Raw genomic sequence first — 20,118 nt, 5'->3', positions numbered from 1 at the left:
AACCCAGGTCCCGAGTGACATTCCACAGCACATGGCGTCTCTCTCTCTCTCTCTCTCTCTCTCTCTCTCTCTCTCTCTCTCTCTCTCTCTCTCTCTCTTACCTACCCTCCCCCTCCTCAAATTCTACGCTCTTCCATTTATTCTTCCTTTTCTTCTTTATTCTCCTCCCTTTTTCCTCCTATTCTCTTACTCTTTCCTTCATTAAACTTAAAAACTATTTATAATACATTGTTTCTTTCTTTACACCCAAACATTATATAAGAGATCAAGAAAAACAAATAATAATAATAATAATAAGGTTCGCGCCCCAGAGTTGTGTAATATAAAGATCAATGTTGACTGTGGCGGAAATGAGAAAAAAACTTGACAATTTAAATTAATCTCCATGACTAGCGAGAGAGAGAGAGAGAGAGAGAGAGAGAGAGAGACGTATAGTAAACCAGTAATAATAAGAATCAAGACGATGAACGTAAAATCGGTGAAGTTTATGATTATTCCTCTCCCTCCCCAGTTCACTTCTGTTTTTCCATCAAGACCCAGTTTACGTGAGAGGGAGGAGGCACCACACCTTGAAAGTAGGGAAGGAGAAGGGAAGTCTTGGCAATTAGATCATTACCTTCTCTCCCCATTCACCAAACACAGTGAAGGTTGTTTATTTTCTGCAGACTGAGAGTGTAGTGAGTTCGGATCGAGAGTCTGGGTGTGATCTCGACCAACTCCCGCTACAGGCGTGAGCGAACTTGATCACCTTTCCTGTAATAACTGCCGGCATGATGTTAACAGCCAATTATTAGGGAGTACAGAGTGGGACGAACAGGATAATGAGACCTGGGGCTGGTGTTCCTACTAGAGTGAGGGAGGGAAGGAGGTGGAGGGGGGGAGTGGGGGGAAGGGGAGGGGAGGGAGGGGTGGGAGGGAGGGGAGGGGAGGGGAGGGAGGGGAGGGAGGGAGGGAGGGGAGGGAGGGAGGAGGGGAGGGAGGGAGGAAGGGGGGAGGAGGAGGGAGGAGGGGAGGGAGGGAGGGGAGGGGAGGGAGGGGAGGTGAGGGGAGGGAGGGAGTGTGAGGGGGAGGGAGGAGTGTGAGGGAGGAGGGAGTGTGGGGAGGGGGGAGGGAGGTGTGGGGAGGGAGGGTGTGGGGGACGGAGGAGGGAGTGTGGGGAGGGTGTGGGGAGGGAGGTGTGAGGGGGAGGAGGTGTGGGGGAGGAGGTGTGGAGGGGGGGAGGAGGGAGGTGTGGGGAGGGAGGGTGTGGAGGAGGGAGGGAGTGTGGGGGGGGTGGGGAGGGAGGGTGTGAGGAGGAGGTGTGAGGGGGAGGAGGGTGTAGGGGGGGGGAGGGAGGAGGTGTGAGGGAGGGAGGAGTGTGAGGAGGAGGTGGGGGAGGAGGGTGTGGGGGGAGGAGGAGGTGTGAGGGAGGGTGGGGGAGGTGTGGGGAGGGAGGTGTGAGGGAGGAGTGTGAGGAAGGGAGGAGGGAGGAGGAGGTGTGAGGGAGAGGTGGGGGGGGGGTGTGAGGGAGGTGTGGGGAGAGGGAGGGTGTGGGGGGAGGGGGGTGTGGGGGGAGGGAGGGGGAGAGAGTGTGAGGGAGAGTGTGGGGAAAGGAGGGAGTGGGAGGGAGGAGTGTGAGGGGGAGGTGTGGGGGAAAGGAGGTGTGAGGGAGGTGTGGGGGAGAGTGTGGGGGGAGGTGTGAGGAAGGAGGAGGAGGAGGGTGAAGGAGAGATGAGAGAAGGAGGGTGAAGGAAAATAGTAAGAAAGGAAGAGAGGGAGGTAACATTAGTGGTGTTGCCAAGTGAGGTGTTGGATCTCTCACTCCTCACCACCACCTCCTCCTTCACCGCCACCTTCACCACCGAGCAGTTCCCGTACAAACCCCTTCACCAGAACCGCTGTGTCGCCATCCACTCGCCAAGGTCATGTCCTCAGGTTTGTGTCCGGACAATGGGACAATATTCCACAGGGTTTGTGTCATCGGGGTCACTCACGGGGTCATAAGGTAAACCATTGTATCAACTCACAACACTACTCAACACCCACACTCACAACACCACACACTCACAACACCACCACCTCCACACCACCACACTCACAACACCACCACACTCACAACACCACCACACTCACAACACCACCACACACTCCACCACCACCACACTCACACTCACAACACCACCACTCTCTCAACACCACCACACTCTCAACACCACCACCTCTCAACACCACCACACTCACAACACCACAACACCACCACACTCACACCACCACACTCCGCCCACCACCTCACCACCACCTCCCCCCTCTCAACACCCAATATAACCTACCTTGTTTTACCTCATCTAATAAACACAGTTCGGGGAAAAGTGAAAGAAAAAAGTAGACCCCAAAAGCCTGGCGGACAGTCAAGGGGAATTACAAAGTTTCCGGGACAAAGGATGACAGTGTAGTCAGTTTCCGTTTGGGCCACATTCACACCTGGGTGAACGGGGGTGGGAGTGGGGGGGATGCAATACAGGTGCCATAGAACGGAAGTTGAGTACAGTATCCACTCCTCCACCGCATCCTTGAGTAAAGTTTGTCTTATTTTTTAGTTTTGCCAGAAATTTAGATTTTTCCCCCAAACTATTACTAAGTGCTGTCACATCTACCTGAAATTGTACGGGTGTATGTAACCTCACCATACAGGTAACAAGAGACCGAAAACAACGAAAAAATTAGTAAAAGTATAAAATAAACGCAAAATACTACTCGTACCTCGACTCAGCGTAATAAAAAGAACAACTTTCACACCGCCTGAGAGGTTTATATCAATTCACTATCATCATTAAGTTGGTGATCCTCAGGGAAACTTCTGCTGCCGTTCACTCCTACACTACAGCACCACACCCACTACACACAACCACACACTACCAGCACCACACCCACTACACACCCACACTACACCACACACACACACACACACACTACAGCACCACACACACACACACACTACAGCACCACACCCACACCACACAACCACACACACACACACACTACCCACCCACACTGCAACACACCCACACTACAGCACCACACCCCACACTACAGCACCACACACACACAACCACACACACACACACTACAGCGCCACACCCACACACAAGAATCACCCGTGCTGACAATACCACCATCAAACAAACCAAGTACAGTCATCCTGGCAGGTGTTTGTTGAGTCATCATTCTGAAACCTTCGTACCTGTATCTACCTGTACCTGTATCTACCTGTACCGGTATATGTATCTACCTGTACGTCCTCATAGACATAGATCCACACCTGTCCTCTGGTGAATGAATTGATGAACTAAAAACAAATGAAACTGCGAACGTCAGATTTTGTGACAGGAATATGATACTAGTCGATTAAAACTGGAATGGCTAGCCCCCCCACACAGAAACTCATGAAATATTGACTAAAATATCCTCAAATACACAGTAATAAATGAGTAACTCGAAATTCTTCATTATAACGAGATAACAAAAATCAATCACCTTTGCCTGTTGTTTTCATACTGACTGAAGGCATAACGTGCTTTTTTGTGTTTTGCTTTGGTGAGAAAGCCTGGCTGGTCGACCTTCCCTCCCTCACCCCCCACATGACGTACTGGCCACTCCTCAATACTTCCAGAGTGATGTCAGCTAAACCTTGAGGAGGAGGGAAGGTGTGAGGGTAAGAGGGAGAATAAGGGTGTAAGGAGGGTAGAGAATAGGGTGTAAGGAGATGGGGAGAATAAGGGTGTGGGGAGATGGGGAGAATAAGGGTGTGGGGAGGTGGGGAGAATAAGGGTGTAGAGGAGGTGTGAGGAGGTGAGGTGTGAAGGAATGAAGTGAGAGGGTGAGGTGTGAGGAAGAGGCGAGGAGAGGAGAATAGGGGTGTAAGGGAAGGGTTTGTGAGGGAGGGAGATTGGGGAGAGGAGTGAGGTTGTAGGGAGGGGAGTGACGCAAAAATTACCTCCCTTACTGCTGCTTTCCCTACTTGAGTCAGCTCCGTCGCCCTAGGTCCCCTCCAGTGTGTGTGTACTTGTGTGGACGCCTCCTGACACTTCCTGACACCTCCTGGCAGTTCTGACGTCTCTCTCTCTCTCTCTCTCACACACACACACACACACACACACACACACACACACCGGAAGTATGAATGTTATGAACGTGAGCCCTGACTGACCGCCCGGTGTGAACTGAACAGCGGGTCGGGGGTACTAGGTCACTTGACGTCCACCTCCCCACCCACCACCACCACTACTCTCACCTCTTCCTCCTCCTCACAGTCTCATATAACGGTGAGATCCTTAAGCGAACCACTGAACCCCTCCGAACCATTTAGGTACAACTATCTTACATCATGAACCCCCAAAGGTGAGCCTCCCACCCCTCGGGAAGTGAACACCTTCGCTCGGTTAATTCGTCCACATGAACTCCTGCAGATGAACCGTTGTAGGTGAAGGCGAAAAGGGCCTGAATCCGGATGGCGTGGGTGGTGGAGGGTGATAGTGGAGGTGGTGTGGAGACGGTTCGCTGACCCCACCACCACCGCCTGCCGTTACTTCCGTCGACACCACCACCACTGCCTCGACACCACCACCACTGCCTCTACCCCCCCCCACCCCCTCCTCCAACACCCATTACTTCTCTACTCCCTCAAGCTACGCCGCCGTCACAAGGAACTATATCTCTCTTGTCTATTTCTGTGTTCTGTTGTGTGTGTGTGTGTGTGTGTGTGTGTGTCAAAACTCTCCCTCGTCACCTCCACCTTCTCACTCTTTTCCCTCACACACCTGTCTACCGTCGGTATCATTAATATTCATTTACCTGTATCTACCTGTGTCTGCATTGGTCTCTCTCTCTCTCTCTCTCTCTCTCTCTCTCTCTCTCTCTCTCTCTCTCTCAGTGCTTCCGTGAGTGAGGAGGTATAATGACCCAGACAGCTAGAAGAGGTCACAGCCAAACCACAGTCAGAAGAACACTTAAGGGGGCGTGACCTAGAGGGCCATCGAGAAAGATAACACGATAACTAGAAACAGACCATCAAGATAACAAGAACGTGAAGCTGGAGAGAGAGAGAGAGAGAGTTGGAGAAAAATCAAGAAAACGGGCAAGGAGACGTAAGTAAGTAAGTGAGGAAGGAAGGACAGAGTGACAACAACCATTACCACCTTCCCAGTACCCAACCACCACCACCCTGCTGTAGGTTGTCTCAGGGCATCGCTCCACCTCCGTCAGCCAGCCAACACCGTGACCCACATTCTCCCATCACCAATTAGCCACAATCACACTAATTCCCTCACACACCTGTATACCGTCGCCATAATTGAGATTCATTTACCTGTATCTACCTGTATGTATCTATCTATCTATCTATATCTATATATATATATAAAGACGAAAGCTAAGGTACTCCGTTGTTTCCATTTTCCCGTGTGATTTTATCAAGATATATATATATATATATATATATATATATATATATATATATATATATATATATATATATATATATATATATATATATATATATATATATATATCTAATGATTCTCAAGATATCGTTTTACTTAAGAGGTCAGTTCTCATGGGGGAAACCATTAGTGACATGATTTGGCAAAGATGTTTCCCACACTCATGAAATATTACCACCGACTCACTCACGTTCCCTCATGACTGATGCTTTTAATTAATTACCTGAGCTGATTAACTCATGACAGGTACAAAGAAGTCACCTGTTATATTATACTTTCATATAGAAATTAATTCATGAAGTTTTCGGTAAAGTTATGAGGAAATCACATCAGATTCTCATTAACACCTGCCTGACGATCCTCTCCTCCTGACGAAGATGCACAGCTGAGTACCCCGAGATGCCGTTCACTACAAGCCCCTGGAATCGATGTCAAGTATAGGCCTGTTATAAACCTACTAACAGCCCCTAACCCATCCTCAAGGTCGACCCCGCAACAACCAGGTCACGATCAAGAACAGCCATTCATTGCCAGATGGTTGCCTCCGCCTCCCTACCCTCACCCTCCACCTGACCTCCCATCCCCCTGCAAGAGAGCCAAGAATAACCAGTGTGTGTGTGTGTGTGTGTGTGTGTGTGTGTGTGGGAAAGCAGGAGACAGGGCAGCCGTGGTGAGACAGACATTGACCGGCGCCACCAGCCTTCCTTGGCCCGTCATTGCGACACACATTTCACCTAACCTTCACACCAGCCATGCGAGACGCCTCAACCAACACCATAAACAGCGCCATAAACTCCATAAATAAACAACTTTATGTAAAATTTATGATAAAACCAACACCAACTATGGTAAAACAGAGAGACAACAGAAAGAGGATTTTACCAAACTCAAGATTTATTGCTATTCCTGCCTGACCTTTCCACCGGCTCGGTTAAAACAACACGAAACATTAAATGTCAAACAGACCAGTGTTGGTGTGTCTGGTGGGCGGGGTGGGGCGTGGGCGGGGTGGGGCGGGGTGGTGGGTGTGTGTGAGTCACTAATGCACCATTCATCACCCGGAGTGCCAACACCTGCAGCAGTGATCACACGTCACGACACTCGCTCACCTGTGTAAAGTCCTGATTGGTGGCAATTAACTTCACATCTCCCTAAACCACCACACGACACACGACCTACACCCACTACACCTCCACCTCTACACCCGCTACACCTCCACCAACACTTCTACACCCACTACAACCCTACACTACCACCTCTCTCTCCCTCAGTCACCACACTAAAACTTCTCACACTCTCCTACACAACCACTACAACCAAACCCAACCTGACTTCAACAACCCACAACATCACCAGGAATTATAACGATCCATCAACTATATAATATCCACGTGACTCCTCAAACAAGACTATAACCCCAGGTATCATGTAGTCTCTGTCAGGTTTTATTCCCCTGACGGTGCTGCACCTACTACAGTATATAAATATGATGGAGGTCTTCTCGCGTGTCCAAATCCCCGCCGCCCACACAGGTCTTGGCTGATCGGTGGTCGGCTGGGGGTGTGAAGCGGTGAGGAAGAGTCAAATTACCATCTATTTGCATTTCAGGGAAGGAGAGTGACTGAAAGCTCCACTCATCTCTTTCTCGGGTGAATAATGTGTCTACCAACCACACACACACCACCTGCTGTACCTCTTACCTTATCTTCTCCCTCCCACACCCCTACATCCCCTTCCTACACCCCCCTTCTACACCCCTACATCCCCTTCCTACACCCCTACACCCTTCTACACCCCTACATCACACCCCCCCTTCTACACCCCTCCCCTTCCTACACCCCCCTACATCCCCTTCCTACACCCCTACATCCCCTACAACCCCTCCTACACACCCACAACCCCTCCTACCCTCACCAATACCCACTTCTATACATATGGACAAGTTGTATCACTGCCACATCATACAATCATGTGAGTGATAATGAAAACCTCACCATTAGCAGTAAACCATCCACATGAACCTTGTATGTATTTATGTGTACTTTGTATGTATCTATGTGTGTCTTGTATGTATCTTTATGTGTTACCGTATATCTAAATGACTTTCTACACACAGCAGTTACAACCTTAATGATCCCCAGAGCGTGATATGTCGAGTGTGTGGGTGGTGAGGAGTGTGGGTAGTGTGGGGAGGGGTGTGGGGAGGGGTGTGGGTAGTGTGGGGTGTGGGGGTGTGGGGGGTGTGGGTGTGGGTAGTGTGGGGGTGTGTGTGTAGTGTGATGTGTGGGGGTGGGTGTGGGTAGTGTGGGGGTGTGTGTGTGGGGGATGTGTGGGTAGTGTGGGTAGTGTGGGGGGTGTGGGTAGTGTGGGGGGGTGTGGGTAGTGTGGGAGGGAGGGTTACCGCGTCATCGCCCATGGCCGTCAGCTGATGAGAGTAAACACAACGCCTACAGGCCTAAGAAGCTCTACCATATGACCACAAAACACGACTCTACACGACATGACTTAATTATCATAGGTTCTGACTGACTGCCACACTCTGTAACACCACCCCGTCTGCCCTACGCTATACTCTCACACACCTGCCACTCACAGTCACTCGCTTATAGACTTACGAGAGCCACAGTTCCATCTCTCTCAGTCTTCCTAATCAACAGTGATGATGAGTTATGGATGAAATACTCAAGTGTAATATATCAAAGTGTAGGTGTAATGTCCTTAAACCACCAATCTACACCTTAATATACTCAAATAACACCTAATATTAAGCTTACGTAGTGGTTTTTTGACATGGCGGTGGTTCCCAGCGTTCACACACCACCACACTAAATGTCTTGTGATAAACGTCTAACAAACTCAATGTATCAACGAAGCGACGAAAAACCCTGTCCAGTGACTTGTTGGTGAAGGAAGATGTACTAACGATGGTATATGATAGGTAAGTATGTCACTACAGGTAATTACAGGAGTACAACGAGTAATGGAAACACCTGTGATGAATTAACCTGTACCTGGCGCCATGGACCTCGTGACCTGACGCCTCACCTACCATCCATGGTCACAACCCTCCTTCCTTCCCTCACTATAAACATTACCACGGTGACAGAAGGGGCCGTGAGGGACGTAATAAATCCCTACTTGTATAAACACAGCCGTAAACATGCAAAGGTTCGGATGTTTAAGAACATAAGGAGTCTGCAATAGGCCGGTTGGCCTGTGCATGGCAGCTCCTGTCGAGAGCTACCACCACTCTCTATTATCCATGAATCTATCTAGCCTCCTTTTGAAACTTTCCAGCGTTCCAGCACTCACTACATAGTTACTAAGCTTGTTCCACTCGTCCAACCACCCTATTTGTGAACCAGTTCCTTCCTATCTCCCTCCTAAACCTAAACTGTTAACACACCTGTCATCCGTCCCTTCCCACCCACCCACCCTTACACCCATCCCGTGTTTTGTCTTACTCAGAGAGATTTACAAGCCAAAGGTAACTGATCTTCACTACTGTACAACTCCAGACTTCCTGTAATTATGAGACGTGAAGACAGTTTACACACCAGGCATTTTGGGATCGACTAATGACCCGGAAAACCATCCCAAATAACACATACTGAAAAACCTCTTGAATATTATGCCACAGAAGGTAAAAAAAACTTGGTAACTGTGAGGAAGAGGAAGAGGTAAATACTCAGGTGTGTTAATTAGCGGGTTTTTTTAAGTCTCAAGTTAATTTACCTGCGTTCATGACACTCCTCTGTTGTTGCAAGATGATTATGTTGTTGCAGACGGCATGTGAGATCAACTTTAGTATTGCAGGAGTCAGAGAAGAGGTTTATTAACGCCGGTGTCATCCAGGCCAACACACACAAAGGTTCTAAAAAGTATCGTGTCAACTCTGAACCTCGGATGAACCCACTGAACCTCGGATGAACCCACTGAACCCTCTATGGCGTCAACTTCTAAAATGAACCCGGAAAAAATATTGGAACCTTCAGAGATATATCAGTAACTTAACAGAGAGAGAGAGAGAATTACTACAACACAAATAGTAAAAGAAAATAACTAAATAATAAACAAAATTATCCCAGTTACACTTACAAAAAATCAACAATAAAAATAAAACGAACTACAAAAGATGACTATAAGACTCGTAAACAAAAAGCTTTATTATAATTGTCTTCCCGTGTCGTCAGGTGTTAAGCCATACTAAACAGATGAACAACTCAGCCCTCAGTCAAAACAAGACCACGAACGCGTCCACTGGCCTACATCCTGACTGACTGACTGACTGAGGAGCTGCGGTTGTTGTTGTTGCGTTGCGGCAGTGGTGCGGTCCCCCCCCCCCCCTCATGCTCGTGGGTTGCATCATAATGGTTAACTCCTACACACACCTCCTCCTCCCCCTTCATCCTCTCCTTAGGGTAAATATAATCATCTTTATCTTTTCTACAACATTAAATCAAGTTTTATATAATCATGTTATCAAAAACCTGTTGTAAGAACTTCCTTCGCGTGTGATGACATTAAAATCTCCAGGCTACTACGGCGGCGTGGGAGTGACGTCATGAGGTGCCATATAAGGAGGGGAACCCGGGGGCCAGTGGGGGGGAGCTCCTCCGTATTTGGATAATCCGACCTGCTGTACGGACCTTCCTGAGTCACGCCGCCCACGTCGCTCCCACACACGCGCACAAACCCACATCGCTCCCACACACACCCACCCACGTCGCTCACGCACACACCCACGCTTCCAAGCTTATGATATACAGCTTAAAACCAGCTTCATCCCTTTACTCATTAAAAATAAGAAGTAAAATAGTGTGCCTGGTGATTCAAACGCTCGCAGATAACTATCCTCGCGACCCCGGCAACTTTCACCTGCTCCTGGGGACAGCTGTTATAGGGAAGGGTGAGCTTATTTTACACACAGTCACGAGCCCTCACATGCTCAGGACTCCTAACCTTAACCTCGTCTTAATGTACCGCGTCCTCTAAGAATAACACGATGAGCGGCTTGGTTACGTGATATCCTAGCAGTTATCAACACAACCGGTGTCATGTGTCATCAACAACCACACACAATCCAGCTGTCATGGATGACCAAACCAGTTTCTGAAGGAGTCGTCCCTCTAAGTAAGGGAACAACCTGACGGGACGCGACGACCAGTGTTTGATGAACGTTTTCTCTTGTACATAAAGTGTTGTTCATGTTTACAGCAGGAGTAACGTCTTGTGTTGTTGGTTATGATGATGACAAAAGACATGGAGGCGTGTCTGGGGTGACAGGGAGGGACACAGCGGACATGTATGGTTATGGTGTAAGCGGTTGTGGGGTTTGTCAAGGGCGGCAACAGGTGCTGGGCGTGCTGGGTTTACGTCTCCCACGGACCTGACCCACCCACACGGTCGCACTTCCGCCCACACGCTGCTACTCCCACCCCCCTCCACACACTATACACCCTCCACTACACTGTGTTTTGTCAGTGTATGCACTTTTTTCCCCGTTTCAGCTGATGTACCCAAGGATGATAGAGTGTCGTGAGTTGACAGTGAGTCACAGCACTCGGGTGTCAGGTGGACCACACTACCTGCCTCCAGCCCTCATCTACTGTACACACCAACGTTACCTACCGCCGGTATCTTGGGACGTTTCACGTTCCTGGAGTGCCATCCGCTCTGGGGGGCGATGTTGTTGATGTCCTCCTGATGTGTGTCGGAGGTGCGGAGGATGGCCTCTGCCACCATGCGCTGGTCGCCGCGAGTCACCGTCGTCGTCTTCTTGACCACTCTGGTGGTGGTGCTCTTGATCTTACCGCGTCGTTCCACACGGGTGCTGTCCTGGCCGCTGGCCTGCGTCTCCGTCGTCAGGCGGCGGTGGGTCAACACCTGGTGGAGGTCTATGTCGTCGTTGTCATTGGCAGCTAAAGATCCTGATCGCACAGATATTCGATCATTGTCTTCCCCTTGTCGAGTCCCCGACAAGAAGAGACGGCCACCGGGGCCTCCGCTGCGCTGGAATCTATACATGTTCTAACACTTGTCACTATCACTCGAGCAGTTCACTAACAGGGCATCACAGGTGGAGGGAGGGAGAGAGAGAGAGACAGGAGGGTTTGGCACGGAGGGGAGCGCGGCGAGCAGTGGTGGTAGTGTTGGGGCCGCGGCAGCCACACTGAGCAGCCCCCGCCCTCAGCCGCCACCTCCACTCCGCTCCCGCCCGCCTCCACTCTCACTCACTATATATATATTTACCTCTCAATAATACCTACACCTTTGTTTCCAACACCATCACTAGTTCTGTAAGAACACGTTATTATACCATCGTTCACCTCTATCATAACAACAACAATGCAAATAAACTTAAGAAAATAATAAACAGTAAAAACCGGCCATGTGTCCTCTAGTTCACCTGCACCCCCCTTCCCCCTCCCCGCCTACCTGACAGGTGGGAGGGTGGCCAACGCGCAGTTTTCTTTGTATATTTACTATTGTCCCAAGTGGATTATAAAGGTACATTAAGGTTCGAATAACTTTTTCCTTGACCTAAAGCCTTCACCATCATTTGACGAGTCTCCCCTGACATACAACTCTGTGTTCCTCTCCACCTGGGCAGGTGAGGTGGGCGGCTGATAATGACGGCGGGGCAACTCGTCCTCCCACTTAAGCCTTGGTTCTGCAGCAGCACATACACCACTGCACGCCCCCACACCTCCTCCTCTAACGCGCCCTTCAGCATCTCCTCACCCAGGCAGGACACCGAGAAAGCCAGTGAAAGACTTGTATTACCCACAGGTGTGCCAGCCGCCTCCCCAGGTGACACTCCAGCCCACGCCTACCTGGTGACCGTCAGTGTGTTAGAAGGGAGGCCACAACACACTCATCCCTCTCACTCCCATACCAACCACACCCCCCACACACCCACACCCCCCACACACCCACACCCCCCACCCCCACAAACCTGAATCTTGATTGTTGAACTTCAAGACACAAACCTCCTTAACACGAGCCCTTTAGACAAAAGTCATTAACCTGAGAACTAGACATTCATTTTAAGTGTCCCAGAGAGTGACACTTAGCTAAATGTAATAAATGTTTCCAGAGACACTTGTAACACCCATCATATATCCTCTTGCACCACTGCAAACTTATATTGAATTATATTTTGTAGAATTGATTGCTTTATTTTGATGTATTTTTGCAATCATTTACCTGAGCAGCTTCACCTAGATATATACACTTACCTGTTGTGTTATCTTTAATGATACTCCAGCTATCATTAGGCCTCGAGTGGCAGGTGCTATAACAGGTACTAATAGGCCTCGAATGTCAGGTGCGAGAACATCACAAACCCCAAGTTATATTTCCAATCTGACGTTACATGTACCAGGGATAATACAGTCATAATGTACTACCCTTCATTAGTACAAGTACCACAACCAGGTACTAATGAGGTGAAGCACAGGTAACAACAGGAGGAGGAGGAGGAGGAAGCGGACAGCACCCCCACGCACCTGTCTCTCACCTGATCAATTTATTATCCAGAATCATATATGTCCATCTCTAAAATGGTTCCCAAGGTGAGTGTTTTGTGAGAGGCAGGTGGGCGTAATGTGATGGTGGTAGAAGGACATGCAAATGATGGTCCGAGTTGCTCCCTTGGTAATATATGATAATTTACATATCTCTCTCTCTCTCTCTCTCTCTCTCTCTCTCTCTCTCTCTCTCTACGAAAATATTTGGCTACATATTTCTAACTTCATTTTTTATCGATATACAAATGAATCAGTGTATTAAGTCGACAATTTACCAAAAATGTATAATGAATAATGACTTTACAAATATAAATTGGGTAAAATATGACTAAAATATGACGGCCTAAACAACTTAAAATGAGTTCGCATTTGTTGACGTCGACGCCTGAGTTATGACGCAAACTCTAATGCACTACCTCACAACATTTACTATTAGGTCAGGTAAGGTCAGGTTAGGTCAGGTCAGGTCAGGTCACAAACTATAACTACATTATATCTTATTCCTGTTAATATCATCGTCCTCCTCAACAAACTTCAAATTAACTATACGGACAAACTATCATACATTTCTATCGTCCGGTTGACGCACAAACACTTAATCACATACTAATAAGAGTTAATCACTAAATATAACTCAAGATATTTAAATCAAGAACAATGACTTCTATAAACACTAATGTTCTCACAATCCCAGTTTTTATCACCTGCCGATAAGCTCAGGTGGGATAATTAAGTACCTGGGTGATTTTTAACTAAGTGGGTTTTTCTAGGGGTAGGTCGCCCACATACACACACAAACAGCACGCCCACACACACATACGCCCACACACACACCAGCAGGCGGCACCTCCGTCATCTAGGCCACCTGGTACGTTTTACGTGGTCTGGTAATGAAGTAACGTGACGTCACACGATGGTAAGAGGAAAGACTCTCTCTCTCTCTCTCTCTCTCTCTCTCTCTCTCTCTCTCTCTCTCTCTCTCTCTCTCTCTCTCTCTCTCTCTCTCTCTCTCTCTCTCTCTCTCTCTCTCTCTCTCTCTCTCTCTCTCTCTCTCTCTCTCTCTCTCTCTCTCTCTCTCTCTCTCTCTCTCTCGTGATAAACTGTACAAATTTACTCTAAGACAATATTTACAGTGATAAGCAGCCACCCTCACCCCCCACACCACATCCCCCCTTGAACGTATACCTGAGTAAGGCTGTACACCTTTATGAACCTAATTAACACCCCGGCAGGTGATATATATATAGTATCTACGTTACCCTCCTCCCCCTCTTTACTATTTCCATCATTAATATATTTTTTCCCTATTCTATCTTAAGCTTTGTCCTCATTTATTCCTCTTCTTCGTCTCATCTCTTCCCTTTCACTTTCAACTAACTCTCATTTCTTCCCGTTAACCTTTTGTCTCCCCTCCTTCACCCCCTCCTTCACCTCTCCTCTCCCTCCTCCTTCCCTACCCTCTCCCTCACCGCCTCTGTTTATTAATCTTAAGTAACAATGATGTAGGTCTTGGTGGCTGTTACACACACGCACCAATTGTCACTCACTCCCAAGGACCTCTCTGGTAAGTCTTTGAAGGCTGGTGGATCTGTTACTTTTGAAGGCCTGTCCTGTTGATCTTTTTGGTTACGGGGTTACCTTTGAGCTACAGCGGATTACCTTTGGAGGCTACAGCGGGTTACTTTGGAGGCTGTGGGTTCAGGCTACAGTGGGTTACTTTTGGAGGCTACAGCCGGATTACCTTTGGGCTTACAGTGGGTTACTTTGGAGGCTACAGCGGATTACCTTTGGAGGCTACAGTGGGTTACTTTGGAGGCTACAGCGGATTACCTTTGGGCTACAGTGGGTTACTTTTGGAGGCTACAGCGGATTACCTTTGGAGGCTACAGTGGGTTACTTGGGCTACGGTGGGTTACTTTTGGAGGCTACAGCGGATTACCTTTGGAGGCTACAGTGAGTTACTTTTGGAGGCTACAGTGGGTTACTTTTGGAGGCTACAGTGGGTTACTTTTGGAGGCTACAGTGGGTTACTTTTGGAGGCTACATCGGGTTATTTCTTGAGGCCAACTACCATTTTTAAGCAGTTTGAGTTTTCTTTGTAGTGTAATCCCGAGAAGTGTCTGTCTCTGTCTGTCTGTCTGTCTCTGCAGGAACAACACCAAAGTACTGGTCTCCCACACCTACTGTACCCACCACATCAACACCCGCTTGTAAGGTGTTTACCACAACTGCTATATAGTGTTCAAGTATGTCAGCTCTCTTTGTTATTAATAATATCACTTATCTTTGTTTTTGTTATTCTTATTGATGTTATTCCTGCTGTTGTTATTGTTATTTTTATGTTATTGTTGTTGTCACTGTTGTTATTATTGTTGATGTTATTCCTGCTGTTAGTGTTATTGTTGTCGTCACTGTTAATATTGTTTTGTTGTCAGGTCCAGTTAAGTCAGACATCACAGGTTAAATGCCAAGTGCAAGTGGATATATAATATACGTCTCTGACCTAAGTGTGTAGATAAACAAAGCACCAGCACCCACACAGGTAAGGTACAACATCCACACGAAAAAGAAGTTAGTAATTGTATACACCAAACCTAACCTAACCCCATCATTATGTACTAACTTTCAACTATTCAAAAAAGCTTTAATATGATAAAATTTGTTCCGTGTGGCTGACAGAAGCGATATTTATGTGATGTTCTTGTGTTTATATATTTCATAATTTGTTCATTTTAGGTAAAGATTTTGTTTGTCCTTTCAGTGTGAAGGTTTAGAGGCGCGAGGGTCAGAGACAACATAACACGGTAGAAATTTCAGGTGTTTAGCTCCAGGTGAGATAAGGTACTACAGGTGTCGGCTAAGGTGTTCCTCCACGGGGCCTTCATCAACCATGGACAGGTAAGCGTCAGGTCTGGGGCCCCTTAAGACGGTTCGTCATAAATATGTTAAGTGTACCTGGATCTACCTGGCCGCCCTACACCTCTACTCCAACACCCTTCATCTACCGGTGGTGTGGCTCTGAGGTGTGGCTCGGTGGTGTGGCTCTACAGCACACCACCGGCCGTTTCAACCAACAAACTCTCCTTCTAATCTCATTTTATAAGACGGCAATAAGAGAAAGTTGGTCGAGGGTAGTGTGGTGACGCCCTCGCCCCAGAGATAAGTGTGTGTGTGTGTGTGTGTGTGTGTGTGTGTGGGCGCGGACGTGGGCGGGGGGCTCCTAATAAGGTGAAGCAGAAGCAGAGCCAGGCCAGACCCGGGTACCAGCTGGCCGCACGCTTACCGTAGATCGAGTACTCATAGCTACCTCCACACGCCCACAGTCACTCGCACACATTCACCTTAAATGCATCTCCACACGTTCACTCACACACCTACAAGTGTACACATTAGTTGCGGTACACCCACAGGCGAGTACACAGTGTCCTCGTGGGGGCAGGGCGTGGGTTTGGCATCCAGCTCACAGCCCACGCCACCACACACACAAACAACTTCTTACACAACCACAGCCACACGAACACCCACACCCCCTTGGAGATAATCAGGCGTTGAACCGATCACAAGCTACGAGGGGGAACTTGTACCAGTAATGTTATTTATTTAATAACTCGCAATACAAATCCTGTAGCTACAAAAATATACAAAATGACACCGAGGCGAATTCTTCCCTACAGATCACTACCTGTATTTTAACCTGTAAAATAATATACTACAAAACACTGGAGATACGTCTACAGTGAACCCAGAAACCTGACTTGACACCCCCCCCCCCCCCCTCCTATGTAGAGCGTCAGGTGTAGTGAGGATAACAACAACACGGGGAGGTGAGGTAAACGCTACAAAACTCTACGGGAGGGAGAGATATTATTTCACTACGCCGCTCCTCCTCTCTCCCCCCCCCCGCCTCCCTACACTATCTCTCACTCACACCACAAACACTTGAAAGTAAAAACCAAAATAAAAGCTTAAAAATGTAAACAAAACATACAAATAAAATGTCGTAATTAAGGTTTAATAAATTGGTTTCATCTTTATTACTGAACCAACGGCCTGTGTGTAGGGGTAGGGTACGTACGTGTGTGTGTTAGCAGTGGAAGTAGTAATGGTGGTAGTGGTGGTGGTAGTAGGAGTATGGTGGTGGTGGTGGTGGTAGTAGTAGTAGTAGTAGTAGTAATGTAATAGTAGTAATGTAATGGCATGTATTATTAGTGGGTGTCAAAGCGCATCTCACTGCTCACTACTGCCAGCCGGGTTAAAGTCTCTATCCACCCCCCAACACGTAGTCGATGTGCTTAAGACAAAAAATAAACAAAATAAAAAACTCCTAACCTTTCCAATCTCATGTTTTTTTTGTTTTGTTTTTACTCCAGGATGAACTAATCAACAGAAACCTTCAGATAACAACACTCCTTCCTCCTATTCTCCGGACAGATTTTTTTCCAAGTATGGCACAATGAGATTCTTGGTTTGGCCCTCTCGTTCCCAGCAAAGACCTTGACCCGTATTTAATAATTAGTCAAGATTCGTAAGTACGGGTTGGAAATGTGTGTGTGTGTGTGTGTGTGTGTGCTAAGGCGACAGCTTGTGTGCGTAATTAACCACTTTCACCTATGATCAGGAGTGTCAGCCCAGGTACAGGTGCGTCACAGTACGCGTCATTAGGCACACACCTGTAACACGTTAATTGCCGTACCTTTAAACCCACCTTATATCTATCTCTTTGTTTATAGTAGAACAAGTTTACCGCCACTTCCACAACACAGGCACACACACACACACACACACACACACACACACACACACACACACACACACACACACACACACACACACACACACACACACAACACAGGCACACACACACTGGGTTAAGTCTCGGGGTTTTCCTATGGTGATCTTGTGTATGTATGTATGTATGTCTGTGTGTGTGTTCAGTACCGGCCGCCGGAAACTGCTTTCCTGGTGAAAACACTTCCGGGGAGGAGATGCCGTAGTCATGGGCCACCCTCTTGTACCCACCCACCCACTAATCCACAATACCCATCCATAACACACCCTGCTACCTACATCCACCCACATTATCCCCCTACATCCACCCACAACACCCCCCTACATCCACCCACAACACCCCGCTACATCCACCCCAACACCCATCTACATCCACCCCAACACCCCGCTACATCCACCCACATTATCCCCCTACATCCACCCACAACACCCCCCTACATCCACCCACAACACCCATCTACATCCACCCAACACCCCTGCTACATCCACCCCCAAGACCCCTACATCCACCCCCAACACCCTACATCCACCCCCCAACACCCCCTACATCCACCCACAACACCCCCCTACATCCACCCACAACACCCCCACCCCTACACCACGCTGTTTTTTATTGTTATGGGTCAATATTTTGTTAGTCAGTGTATGGGTAGTGAGCGGACACAGGCAGCCAGGGGGGTGTCGTCACCATATTAGGAGAAAAATACCTGTGGAATAACTCAGGTGTTCCAGGAAGGTGTTGGAAGGTCAGGTGAGACGCTCCTCACCGGGACACTACTTTCCCTTTCTTGGAGGGTGACGCCCACACGCCCCCCGCCCCCGGCCACTCCACCACTACGGTCCAGCCCACGCTCAACGCCCCCTCCCTCCCCGCTTGTCTGCCCACGCTCATCTCCACCCCTCTCCCCACCGGCTTGAGTTCAATATCTTCCACACCCCAACCCACGCTCAATCCACACCCCCCCACCCCTCCACCCCGCCCATGACAACAACCTCAAGCCCTCCACCCCAGAGTCACCCTTAGGGAAGATTATACATTAACATACATTTAAATACATCAATTCCAGACTCCGGTCGCCCATTAGTATTCAGAACCGTAAATAAACCAGTTAGATATTGTAGCCACCACGATAAAACGCATTACCCATTCACTTAATCAGGTTACTGCTTGTTCACGGTCATGCAACACCCGGCCAGCAGAGGACCACACAAGGACCACACTACGTTGACCCTCTAAGTGGTCTTTAAGTGGTCTTTCATAAACTTTAATCCGCTACATTGACTACCTGTTTAAGGTGAATCACAGCTGCCTAATAAATCCGCGCTGTGGTAAGAGGAGCCTTGACACATGAGGGCGGTGGAGTATTCACAACAATGGCTCGTCCCTCCCTCCCCATCAACCTCAGTTTCACCTACGTGGCTGTGTATACATACCAACACATCTTGAGTGGAAGAATAACCATAAAACTCCACCAGAAATGTTTATCCTGTTGTGCGAGTCTCTGATGGTCACCAAAGTCACCATATTCTTTGAGCTCACTTCAAGTTTTATCAATCGTCTGAATATCTCACCCACATATATATACTCACTCTCTAGTATACTGTATATATATAGAACACAGAATACACAAGCAACATATTCCTCTGTCCGGGCTACACTAGGATACATTTGTGTTCTTGGTGTGGCGTTGTGTTGCTGCTTCAGGGAGAGTCACGTCCGCAGAGTTGATCACGTCCTGACACCATAACCTCTCCAGCCTTACCTTGTGTGGCTTCCTACGTGCTGATTCCTTGTTCCCTTACATATACATATAAAATACATTCATAAAAGATAACATTCAATAAACAGATCACCAGAGTACACAGGGAATAAACTGGAGGATTTTAGGGATATTATCAGTCTAGCTACATAACTTCCCCTAGAACATCTCCTCAGTCATATATTTACTTCAAAAAATTACCCATTAACTGAAAATTCCTCATGTAAACAGTTCATCGCTACACTGAATGGTCATTAAGTCTGACCAATCACAAGGCGGCTGTAGCGTCATCACTCCTCAAAACACCTGTAATCACGCGGTTTAAACATTTGAAGTACCTGTCTGACTATGATGGATCACACACGATGCCTTCCCCCTGCCCTCTATGCCTTCTCCCTGTCCTCTATGCCCTTCTCCCTGTCCTCTATGCCTTCCCCCTGTCCTCTATACCCTCTATATGCCTTCCCCCTGTCCTCTATGCCCTTCTCCCTGTCCTCTATGCCCTCCCCCTGTCCTCTATACCCTCTATATGCCTTCTCCCTGTCGTCTATGCCCTTCTCC

The 20,118-nt window shown here is 48.0% G+C and overlaps 1 protein-coding gene across 11 annotated transcripts in view; it reads right to left on the bottom strand.

Moving 5' to 3' along the window:
- The window catches only part of LOC121858215 (microtubule-actin cross-linking factor 1-like), a 252,430-nt gene that overhangs the window by 120,539 nt on the left and 111,773 nt on the right, over window positions 1-20,118 (bottom strand). Inside the window, exon 1 of one of the 11 annotated variants that reach the window (XM_042354496.1) lies at window positions 11,109-11,603. The exons of the other annotated variants lie outside the window; for them this stretch is intronic. Within the exon in view, the coding sequence (XP_042210430.1) occupies window positions 11,109-11,504 (396 nt within the window). The 5' untranslated portion in view covers window positions 11,505-11,603. Of the gene's footprint in view, window positions 1-11,108; window positions 11,604-20,118 lie in introns of those variants that run through there. 11 annotated transcript variants of the gene reach the window in all.

Source organism: Homarus americanus, unplaced genomic scaffold (assembly GCF_018991925.1).
Source record: "Homarus americanus isolate GMGI-L3 unplaced genomic scaffold, GMGI_Hamer_2.0 scaffold57980, whole genome shotgun sequence".
Taxonomy (NCBI): domain Eukaryota; kingdom Metazoa; phylum Arthropoda; class Malacostraca; order Decapoda; family Nephropidae; genus Homarus; species Homarus americanus.
The sequence above is the reverse complement of the archived record's forward strand: the minus strand, read 5'-3'. Positions and strand labels throughout refer to the sequence as shown.